The 12,486-nt window shown below is 40.9% G+C and overlaps 1 protein-coding gene across 1 annotated transcript in view; it reads left to right on the top strand.

Annotated features, from left to right (window-relative positions):
- The window catches only part of DGAT2 (diacylglycerol O-acyltransferase 2), a 51,482-nt gene extending 40,035 nt beyond the window's left edge, over positions 1-11,447 (top strand). Inside the window, exons 7-10 of the mRNA XM_056794953.1 lie at positions 1,732-1,936; positions 6,551-6,725; positions 7,183-7,385; positions 9,471-11,447. Coding sequence (XP_056650931.1) covers positions 1,732-1,936; positions 6,551-6,725; positions 7,183-7,385; positions 9,471-9,625 — 738 coding nt within the window. The 3' untranslated portion in view covers positions 9,626-11,447. The remainder of the gene's footprint in view (positions 1-1,731; positions 1,937-6,550; positions 6,726-7,182; positions 7,386-9,470) is intronic.
- The last annotated feature ends 1,039 nt before the right edge of the window (positions 11,448-12,486 follow it).

Genomic DNA, 12,486 nt, shown 5'->3' with positions numbered 1-12,486 from the left:
CAGGCTCTGGGACTTGTTTTTGCCAAGTACCAATTTAAAAATAAACATCACTTCTCCCACCCCCTACCTTTAAATGCTGATTATACTCCAGGCAAGTGATAGGATTTTGGGATTTGAGGGTGTAGGAGTTGACTTTGGTTGTCTTTATCTACTGTGGGACTCTGTCCCTTCCCCCTTCCTGTGATTAAAAAATAGTGTCACCTTGGGCTTCATCCCTGGCAAGGGCCAGATAGGTTCACTCGAATGGATATTTTGTTTTGGAGGATGGGTTCTGGGAGGGGCACGTGAGGGACGTAGAACAATCATTGCTATGAGGCTTTACCCAAAGTATCTGTCTCATCCTGGGGGTGGAGGAATGGGGAATGATGGAATGACCAATGATCAGTGATGGTGTCAGTCTTGTTTATAGTCCCTAACAACAAGGGCATAGGAGGTCAGCACTAGGGCTCCAAGTCCTAGTATGTTTTGTTTTTCCAGCCTAGGCTGGCACAAGCTGCTGGACTTGGCCTCTCTCTTTCATAGAGGCTTGTTCTGGCCTCTAGCGATAACAACACTTATATAGCACTTTGAGATTTTAAAAGTACTTTTCATACAATATCTTATTCAAAAGGCCATAAAATAGCACATTAAAGTTAGGTGGTCTCTAAAGTCCCTTCCACCTCAAAATCTATGATCAGTGACTTGGAGCAAGGATACCTGGATGTGAGTTCAGACTTCCACATTTACTAGCTATATGGCCATGAACAAATTACTTAATCATTTGGATTCCATTTCTGCTTCTCTAAAATGGGGAAGGTGATACTTCAACTACCTATCTCGGAAAGTTATTGTAAAGAAAGCTCTTCATATAAACTTTTGTTGAATTAGGAGAGGAGGAGAAGGGTAAACAGAAATGAAATAGAAGTGGGGGGAGCAAGGTCTCTCAGATGATTGAGAGCTAGGCCTGGAGACTGGAGGTCCTGGGTTAAAATTTGACCTCAGATACTTTCTAGCTGTGTGACCCTGGGCAAGTCACTTAACCACCATTGCCTAGCCCTTGCTGCTCTTCTGCTTTAGAGCTTATATGATAAGGGTTTTTTAAAAAGGAAATAAAGGGGGCATCTGGGTGGCTCAGTGGATTGAGAGCCAGGCCCAGAGATGGGAAGTTTTGGGTTCATCTGGTCTCAGATACTTCCTAACTGTGTGACCCTGGGCAAATCACTTAACCCCCATTGTCTAGCCCTTACCACTCTTCTCCCTAGGAACTAGTACATAGTATTAATTCTATAGACAGAAGGCAATAAAATTTAAAAAATTAAAAAAGAAAAAGAAAAATGTACAAGTGTTACCAATTACTGAAATATTAATTTTATAATAATTATTATTGGTATTGCTATATTCATAGACTCAGCCTGTGACTGGGAAAGAGAACAAAAGTAAATAAAATTCACATAAGGATAAGCAGTTTGATGTGGCCCCTGTGAATAGAATCAAATGAGTGGGTTAACATTTTTGGGACCCAGGACTTTATACAGAAGAAAGAGTTATATAAATATAACTAGTTTCTTAGAAACATAGTGGTGCTTAATGTCACTAGAAGTCTTCACACATGGATGACAAGTACAGTGTCATACTGTAATGGAGATTTGTGTATTAGGTGATAACTTGGACCAAATGCTTTCTGGAGGTCCTTTCTGGCTCCAAGATTCTGTTATATCTTTCTCTTCCTTTTGCCCTGACTCTTTATCCCAGCTGGTGAAGACTCACAACTTGCTGACAACTCGAAATTACATCTTTGGATATCACCCCCATGGTATCATGGGCTTGGGGGCCTTCTGCAACTTTAGCACTGAAGCCACAGAGGTTGGAAAGAAATTTCCTGGTATCCGGCCTTATCTGGCAACGTTAGCTGGGAACTTCAGGGTCCCTGTGTTAAGAGAATACTTAATGTCTGGAGGTAAGAAAACTGAAACATAATGAATGTATCCTTCTCACATCCTTATAAGAAAACTCCAAATAGCTTCATCCTTTGATTTTTCTCTACATATACCCACCAAGTCCTCTTTAGGGACAGCATGCCTTTAGTGTATTCCTTAATTCCATCTTGATTCCAAGTTTCAAGCTGCTGAAGTTCCTTCAGTTTCTCTATCTATAAAATTAGATAATTGGAGTAGAGGATCTCTGGGGCCCTTACATTTCTTAAAAATTCTATTTAAGGAGCCGTTTTCAATTTTTATATATATAATATATATGTATTCCATATCCCAGGGCTATTCCTATCTTGGACTTCTGTCCTCAGAAGCAGTATTGTACATTGGAAGGGGGATGGAATTTGGAGACAAGAGATCAAAGTCCAAATCCCAGCTCTTCCACTTGCTAACTTGTATCTTTAGACAAAGTCATACTCTAGGCTTCAATTTCTTTAAATTTTTCAACTTGGTGATCTCTAAGGTCTATTCTAGGTTTAAATTGATGATCCTTTTTATCTATGCCTACTGGCTTTCCTGACTTCCTTCAAGTCCCAACTAAAATCCCACCTTCTATAGGAAGCCTTTCCTGATTCCCCCCTTAATTTTTTAATGCCTTCCATGTTATTTATTAAAGTTGTTTTTATTTCAGTTTTTTCTCAATTCCATGCAGAAATAATTTTTAACATTAGTTTTTTATAATTTTTGAGGCTCCAAATTCCCTTTCCTCCCCCTTCCAAGTGCTTTGATAGATTATACATATGCAACCATGCAGAACACTTCCATATTAACCATTTTGCAAAAGAACACAAACCAAAAGGGAAAAAAAAACAAACCTCATCTGTTAATTATTTCCAAGTTATCATATATAACTTTGTTTGTACATAATTATTTGCATATTATCTTCCTCATTAGCTTTCTTTTTGTATTATTGGAAGTTAGCACAGTGCCTGGCACATAGGTGGCACTTGGTAAATGTTGACATAACTCCCTATTGTGAGAACAGTAATGACTCACACTCAGTAGTGCATCAAACTTTATAAAGCACTTAAAACACCAACAGTTCTGTGAGGGAAGTAGCCTTTTCCCTATTGATGGTAGTAGGTAGTAAGTTAATAATAATGATGTCTCTGTTTTAAAGATAAGGAGACTGAAACTCAGAAGTTAAGTGACTTATTCAGTGTTTCACAGACAGGATAAGATAAGAGTGAAAACTGACTTCAGGACTCCTGACTCTAGAACCTAGTGCACTTCCTACTGTGTAGTATAGCTGCTTCTTAAAGGACAGTAGCTAGGGTTTGCCTCTAGGGTCTCTCATCTTTTTAGTTCCCAGGGACTTCCTGCTTATGCCCTGTGTTTGGGAAGGCTTATCTATGATACCTCTCTTCCTCACCTTCTCTAGTTGAGAGGCTCAGTCTCATGCTATCTAGTCTAAAAGGGCCACTATAAGAGGTTTCTAGAAATTCAAACACACAAATAAATGTTCAGGAGATGCTTGTTCAGAGAATAATCCAATCCTGGGCCCTTGGGGAGATAAACATGTTTATAGACCTTGCCCCCATGGAACTTGGTCTTGTAAGGAAGACACAAACATGGGTAGTAATTCTACTGCACTATTACATAAATACAGCATTCCTGAAAGGTGCAAACTAATTATTATATGAGGTCAGTCAAGTGAATTACAAGGGCTTTACTAGCATTTATGGGGCAAAAAAGGTTTTAAAAGAAACAAAGAATTGTCAGTGATAAGTATCCAAGAATCTTCCCAGCAACTTATAACATGACCTTAAGAGGACAATACAGTTTCTAGGCTTAACAGCTTCAGGTACCACTTAATCCTGGTTGCCACATAATCCTACTATCTTACTTTGAAAGACCCCAGCATATTGACCATCAAACACTTTGGAGAATAGAATATATTATTGGAACCCATAGGTAGTTCTGATTTAGGGTGGGGGAGACTTTAAGGGTTTGAAATTACCCCTAAGATAAAAAGGAACTAAGGACATTTAAGTAGTAGAAATTAAATCCCTTTTTCCCTGATGCCTTCCTCTATTGCCTCATTTTAGTGGGCTCTCAGAGATTGTGCCAGCCAACCACAAGCTCTAGTAGATCCTCTGGATCTACTAGAAAGAACTACTGGAAAGACCTCAGTTCCACTTTGGTTATGGTAGAAGACTGGACCAGTGTTGGTGAACCTTTTAGAGATCACATGCCCAAACTGCACCTTCAAGTTGCCTGTGAAACCGTCCCTCCCCTCTCCCCATTACCTCAAGAAGTACTTTCATTTGGCTGCTGGGCAGAGGGGTGAGGCATTTGAACATTGTCCCTAGGCACAGTGGAGAGGAGGAATGGAGCAGCCCCCTCCAATATGCTGGGGCATGTGTGCCACGTCTTCGCCAATATAGGACTAGACTGTTTTATTTCAGGCATAGCATAATGGCTAAGCTCAGAGAGACTTTTAACCAGGCTGGCTACAGAGTGTTGAATTTTTCAGCTAACAGCAGCTTAAGAAAATAATATGGGGCAGCTGGGTAGCTCAGTGGATTGAGAGCCAGGCCTAGAGACGGGAGGTCCTAGGTTCAAATCTGGCCTCAGACACTTCCCAGCTGTGTGACCCTGGGCAAGTCACTTGACCCCCATTGCCTAGCCCTTATCACTCTTCTGCCTTGGAGCCAATTGACTCCAAGACGGAAGGTAAGGGTTTAAAAAAAAGAAAATCATATACTGATTGTAGTGCCATTGCCATCTATACCAGTGAAAGGAGGACTTGTGCCAGGGAAATTAGAGATTCTTATAGTCTTAGAGTGTCACAGTAAAAGTTATTTCATTTTGGAACATATATAATTGCATATTTCAGTAGAGAAAAGTAGTGCCAATTAAAAAATTTTTTTTTCACATCATTTGGAGCACCAGGGAACAGTCAACAACATGACCTCATAAGGAAAAGAAGTGAGATTTGACTGGTTTACCAAATTATCAACTTAAATGGTTATTGGTTTTCTTTTTTCTAGAATGGGGATACCAGTATCTGTCTTACCTGCATCACAGGATTTCTGACATTCAGATTAGGCCATGGACACTGGAAGTTTTTTAGAGTCATAGGAAACAAAGAAGTACATGACTTCAGTCAATCCACCAAGCATTTATTAAACACCTACCATTTAGCCAGCTCTAATGCAAATTCCTGTCCTCAAGTAATTTACATTCTTATTAGTGAAAAGAATAAATACACACACTGAAAAAATATTTTCAAAATAAATACAATGTAATACTTTACCAAGATCACATAGGCAGTTAAGTGACAAAGCTGGGTTGAGTATCAAGTCTTCTAAAAGTCCAGACCTGTCCTGAGGTACCAGAGAGTAGAGAGTAAAGCCTGGGTCCTGGGTGACCAGATAGGGAAATGGGAACTTAATGTTCAGCCTTTGAGGGCCCTTCCAGTTCTTTAGGGTAGAATGGAAGGAACATTGAATTTGGAGAAAAGAGCTGGATTTGAATTCTGACTTCTGCTGCTTATTTCCAGGATGACTTGGACAAGTATCGCTGAGTCTCAGTTTTCATATCTAAATTTGAGAAAGATGGACTTGCTAGAGAAATTGAAGGCCAGGCCCCTTTCATCCCTAAATTTCAAATGAGCGATTCTCTCTCTGATCTGTGATTCTTGTTCTGATGCTGCCCCCTGATGGAATATTAAAGTCATAAGAGTTATTAGCATCTTTCCCCCCAACTTTTTTCCTATTCAAAACTACTATCAGCCATATTAATAAGATCCAAGTGGATGAATTAGACCATGACTCACCTGCCACCCTTCACCACAGCAAAATTCACTCAAGTGCACAGTTTACAATGTGCACACTTAATACAGTCATGCCTACTTACTAGCCATGTGAATGTGGCCTAGCCATTTTACTCCTGCATCTTAGTGCCCTCATCTGTAAAATGATGAAATTTATAATTATATCTCTAGATATAATTATAAAGCTATGTTTATATATAAGTACATATGTATATTTCTCTGGATGTATATATAAATATATGCATATATTTATAAAAGCAGCGGTAAAGAGATAAAAACATCACTTTGTAAACCCTACACTAATGGAAAAATCAGTCAGTGTCTTCATTATGTGAAAAATTTGGTATAGTGATAGAAGTTTGGGGTTTAGGATGACGACCTAGGTTCCTGTCCTGCCTTTGGCACAAACAAGTTGTGTGACTGAACCCCTGTGGACAAGTCACTCAGTGTCCCAAAGCACTCTCTAAAACAAGTTATAGCTGAGTTGAAGATCTGCATCCATGGGGACAGAGTTTCCACATGAGTTTGTTATATTCTGACAGAATCACAGGCCTAGAACAACAACAACAAATTACTATACTGGTCCATTGCTCCCCCTTTGTCTCTGTCTGCTTCTCAGTAAAAGTGAGGCTCATGTTTGTACTGCTTACCTCATGGAACTTCTGTGAGGAAAAGAGTTTAAAAATAGAATTGGGTCACCCAGGGGTTCAGCCTCTGAGGTCCTGGGGTGGGGGGAAGGTAGAACATGAGGAAGCAGTGCTGACTTCCTCAGCACCACCTCATAGATGGCTCTGTTCTACCACAGGTATCTGCCCTGTCAACCGTGACACCATTGATTATCTGCTTTCCAAGAATGGGAGCGGCAATGCTATCATCATTGTGGTGGGGGGTGCTGCCGAGTCCTTGAATTCCGCACCTGGAAAGAATGCTGTCACTCTGAAGAATCGGAAGGGCTTTGTGAAACTAGCCTTGAGGCATGGGTGAGCAGGCTGGGAGAAGGAGGGCAGTGGCCAGGTTATGCACCCATTTGTAGGATATTAGAAAGAACCCTGGCTGGGAAGTTAGATAATCTCCTTAGCTATGTGACCTTATTCAAATCATTTCCCATCTCTCAGCCTCAGTTTTTTCCTAGTGTAAAATTATAAGCTTGGAGTAGATCTTCCAAGACCCTCTGTAGTTCTCATAATTCCTTTGGTCCCTGCTAACCACCTTGTATTGAGTAGGGATGATCGAGATTATCCCAATTTTACAAATGTGGATGCTAAGTCTTAAATTATAAAATATCAGTGTTAGAAGGGACAAAAGATAATTTAATTTGCCTACTCTGTCTTTTATAGGCAAAGAAAATGACACATTATTTTTAGTTTTACTATGAAATGAAGTTTGAAGGTGTGGTTTAGACTTGAAAGTTTCCTTTGGTGCTTTCTTTCCCTCTAGGGCTGACTTGGTTCCCATCTATTCCTTTGGGGAAAACGAGGTTTATAAACAAATAATCTTTGAGGAGGGTTCATGGGGCCGATGGGTCCAGAAGAAGTTCCAGAAATACATTGGCTTTGCTCCTTGCCTTTTCCATGGTCGTGGCTTCTTCTCCTCCAACACTTGGGGCCTAGTACCGTACTCTAAGCCTATCACCACAGTTGGTAAGTAGGGTTATGGACAGGCTAGGAGCAGATGGTAGGAGAACCACTCAAAGTAGAATCTGCAGAATAAATAATTTCACAACCCCCTTTGCCAGGTAGAAGCCCACCCAAGGTAGGAACCAGTTTGGACTCAGAGCTGGCCTCCCTAGAATTCAGTCACAAACAGGAAAGGTACAATGTGCTATCATAGAGCCCTGCACTCGGAGCCCTTGGTGCTACTTACTAGCTGAGTGGCCTTGAACTATTCACTTAATTTCTCTGGGCCTCGATTTCTCCTCTGTATAATAGAGATAATCACAGAGGCAGAGTGGTACGTGGAAAAGACATTAGCCCTGGAGAACCTAGATTCAGACCCCACCTCCAATGCTTACTTTAAACCTTCATCTTTCTCGGTTTTCTCATCTACATTATTGGACAAAATACCCCTGAGTTTCCTTTTATGCTGCCTTTAGTACCTCTTGAGTTGGTGGGGAAATTTTTTGAAAACCAACATAGGGAGAGATTGGGCAGAAAAAATGCAGAGGGTAAGCTCAAACTGTGCCCTCAGCCCAGCTTCATGAAAACAAAGGAGCAAAGGTGGAGTCTGAAGCTGTGTGTAGATCAAACAAACTTATCAAGCACTCACCTAGGGTTTGGCATTATGCAAAGTACCTTCAGAGTATAGGAGAGCATTTTTAGCACCACCTGGGAGTAAGGGAGAAGAGGCCAGAACACAGTTAACCCTGCAGGGGATCTTCCTGTGAAAATCTGTTGCTATACAAATTGTCTAAATTGAAAGAGACCTTAGAAACCAACTAATCTACCTCCTCTTTACCTTATTTTACAATCTCTCTTAAAAGGCTATAAATGCTTTGAATAGCCCCTCCACAATCTAATTCCAATTCCCTTTTATTTCACCCTACACTCTACATTCCAGCCAGACTGGACAAGTAGCTGTTTTCCAAACTTTCCCTATAACCTCCTGCCTTCTGGCTGTTTGTACTGGCCATCCTCCTGGCCAGGAATTTATTGCTGCCTCTTTTTTGTCTATTGAAATCCTTTTCCTTCAAAGATCAGTGATAAAGTTGAAAGGACATACTATCAGAAAGTCAGGAATGGTCTAGTTTCTACTCACACCTCTCTTTGGTGGTATACTATTGTATCACAAGTGATTTTCCCCTTCTGGGCCTCAATTTTCTTCCCTGTAAAATGAGTAGATTGCACATAACAGTCATGTAAGCCATGCTAGAGCAAGTGTTTTCCTTTTTTGTATTGGAGGGAGGGAACTTTATCTTAAAGAAATCAGGGATATAACTTGCCCATAATCCCATAACCAATATATATAGAACATGCCTTGCTTCTTTTTTGTGTCTTAGTTTCCCCATGAAAAAAATGGTGAGCCAGGACTCAACTTCACATCTTTCTAACTCCAAGAATAGTTTCCTTTTCTTTAGATCACAAGGCCTTTCAAGTTCCGACTTTGTATAATGAAAACAACACTGGACAGAAGTCAGGATATCTAGGTTCTAGCTTTAGCTCCCACTTTTCTCACTGGGTAGGGCTCATTTTTGTCATTTGTACAGCAAATAATACTTTTGTGTTCTCTACCTTAATGAGTCTATTATGTAAAAAATGCTTTAGGAAATTTTGTAAAAATAACTCATATTCCTTTGAGGCTTTAAGATAAATCAAAACATTTCCCTCTCAATATCCACAAAAATTCTTCTTATCCCTTTTTCACAGATGCAGAAACTAAAGCTGAGAGGCGAAGGGACTCTTCAGTGATAACATAGCTATAAGTGTTAGGGGCAGGATTTGAATATGGATTATAAAATTTTAGCCCTAGAAAAATCTTATAATTGTTCAACCCTTCATTTGACAGTTGAGGAAACACATGCAAAATGATTTTGTCCAAGGTTGCACAGGTAGTAAATGACCTACCTGGAAAGTTTAAGTTAAGATTCTTTTGACTACAAAACCAATGTTATTTTCATCCTCTCTTGGTTTCTGGTATTGTAAAGGAGATCCATTTGGGAGGAGCTATGGGCAGGAGGTAGACTAGCAAGGCTTGTAACAAAATATCTGATAACATCTTTTTCTTGACAGTGGGTGAGCCCATCACCATTCCCAAACTTGAGCATCCAAGCCAGAAGGACATCGACCTATACCATGGCATGTACATGGAGTCCCTGGTGAAACTCTTTGACAAGCACAAAACTAAGTTTGGCCTTCCTGAGACAGAAGTTCTGGAAGTGAACTAAGTGGACTGGGCTGGTGGCAGGCAGCCAGTAGCCTCCCCCTTGGGGGAAGAGTCAGCCTCAAATCATTTTTCTACCAAGTTCTCAAGTGCTTTTTGTTCTGTAAATTTGGAAGCCTCATGGGTGTCTGTGGGTTATTTTAAAAAAATTATAATAACAAAATAATTTTGTTAAAATATTACAATGTTAGGTCTTTTTTAAGGAAAAAAGTGAATGTATCAAACTCTCTTGCTTCCAGGCCATCTCACTTTGAACAGCTAATTTTATCCTGGCTTCTCTCCTCATTTCTCAACTTGATTCCTTCCATCATCCAAAAAAAAAAAAAAGTAACCTTCCTATTTAATTATGAGGAGACCAGGACTGTTTGAAAGCATTCAGGATATAAAATTAGAGGAAGCTGGATTCAGATCTTAGCCCTACAATTCACTACCTATCTTACCTTGGGCAAATCACATGGTACCCAAAGTTCACCTTCCCCACCTCTAAAATGAGAGGGATTAGACTAGATAGTGTCTAGCATCCTTTCTAGCCTAAGGATCCTATAATCCTATAAAACTTCACCTTAGACCCTAGAGAAATAACTTTTAAATCCAACCACATTCTTTTTGTCCTGTCCCCAGCCCTAATGTGTTCACATTAATGTGGACTTGTTCCCCAACAACATAACAGTCCCTACTACTGTCTGGTCCTAAAGCAAGGAAAGTGATGACCCTCTAATGCAATTCAGCTGCCACTGATCCTGACCTATATTGCACAAATGGGGTGGACCTTTGGGTGATTTCATTAAGCAGAGAAATACTTTCCCAGGTAGAGATGGTAGTATGTAGGATAGGAAATGTTAGTGTTTATCTCCTCTTATTATTTTGGGGGAGTGGGACTGGGAGGGACCTGAAAACTACCTTCTACTTTTTGAGATTTTTGCATGGTCCCCACTTTCCCCTACCCCCCAGATTTTTTGTCACATGTAGACCAGTAAGCACACCTTGTTGATGCTGTCCCCTCCTCATCTCACATTCCCCTTTGGTAAATGTTTCTCTTTCAACTCTGAATGTCAGAATAGTGGACCTGGCATAAAATGCTTCTAACTTACTGCCTGGGTGACCCTGGGCATGTCATTCCACATATTTAGGTCTCAGTTTCCTCCTCATTAAGCAGAGATAGAAACAGAAATGTAATATTGGGGTTCATGAGCTCCTTCCTGGCTGGGGAAATACAGGCCAGCTCCCACAATGGGAGAATACCTGTGTGGCCCAACTGAAAAGGTCTTGAAAGGAAGTTGAAGATGTGGATGAGAATTCATGTAGGACCAACCCATAGGGCCCAAGCCATGCCTTTGATGATAGCTAAAAGTTTACACAAAGATAGCTTCCTCTCCTGTTTCTGCATCTGAGGGAAGAAGTGACCTCCATAGGGACTGTTCCTCCCATTTAGGGCCTGGTTTGAGGCCTTGTAGGCTTGACAAGTGGTGCCATTTACCTGAAGGGCAAGTGCCAGAAGTGACCCCGAACCTCACATCTGTGTCAGAAGCTATATATATGTGTGGTCTTGGGCAAGTCACCTTTCCTGGGCCTCATTTTCCTCCTATAAAATGAGGACTATGGATTACTTAACCTCTCAGTTCCCTTCCAGTGTGAATCCCTATGATCCTCTCATCTACGTGCCTTTGCAGAGCAGGGGGACCAGAGATGCCTTCTCACATCCTAGCACCTTATGGCAAAATGAGCCTGTATATACATGTTCTCTCTTCATATTTCTCAAATCAATGTACCATATCAAAGCATTTTGTACAAATTTATAGAAATAAACTTTGGTTGGGATCAGTGTCTTTTCTATGTGTCTGGTTTTCCTCTCACTGGATAGGAAGGAGGGATACTATGGCCTAGTGGGAGTGGAAGAGCCTAGGGCAAGAGGCCTCTGGCTCTACAAGATGTGGAAAGCTTTCCTCAACAATCCTGCAAGGTAAGTGGTGCAAATACACTGTTTCACAGATGAGCAAACTGAAGCTCAGTGAGGATGGCCCAGCTAGTAAGTTTAGAACCAAGTCTCTTGACTCCAAGCCCAGCACTTTTTTCTGCCAACAGATCACTGCCCTTCCCTCAAGCCCTCAATTTTCCATTCCCATATATAGTCTTTCTTGGACAATGAGTGAATCGCTTAAGACTTAGGGTGCATCTCCTGCATGAATGCTCTACCTTAGGTGCAGTGGGTCAGACAAGAGGAGGTGCTATGATTTTCTGTCCTTAAAAGGATTTTCTCTCCTACAGATAAAAGATTTTATACATATAAAGCAATTGGGAAAAGAACTATCCAAACTGAACTGCCTTTTGTGGGGGAGGGGTATCTTCTCATTGCCTTGGTCACCCAGGTTCAAAAATCTCTAACTCTTAGATTCAGTCTGCCCCAACCCCAGCCTTGTCTACTGGCACAGGTTTATATTCAGAACCTTCTTTGGCTTCCCATTGCCTGTGGGATCAGTTCCATACTCGGCCTGAAGTTCAGTGCTTTCCATGGGTGGACTTCACTATTCTCACTTGCCACTCTTCTCAGAGCTGTGGGAGATACAAGGGAAGGAGATACAAGTCCTATTGGCTGTCGTTGTGAAAAATCATCATGGCCTAAAGAAGGCACCTGGTCCTAGGAATGGAACACAGGGAAAGGACAGATAAAACAACTAAAGAATGATAGGAAGCACTTGGTGTCAGATTGAGGGCAGGGGATGGAGAACCAGGATAAATTTGAGTTGTCACTTTCTGGACCCCAAGATGGGATGGCTGGACAAGCTTATTAGTACCTTTTCATTCTCTGGCATAGTCATAGAGCAGTTAGAGGGGATCTCCAAGGTTGTCTAGTACAACAGGATGAGA

The sequence above is a fragment of the Monodelphis domestica genome, chromosome 4, assembly GCF_027887165.1.
Source record: "Monodelphis domestica isolate mMonDom1 chromosome 4, mMonDom1.pri, whole genome shotgun sequence".
Classification (NCBI taxonomy): Eukaryota; Metazoa; Chordata; class Mammalia; order Didelphimorphia; family Didelphidae; genus Monodelphis; species Monodelphis domestica.
This window is presented reverse-complemented; position numbering and strand designations above follow the sequence as displayed.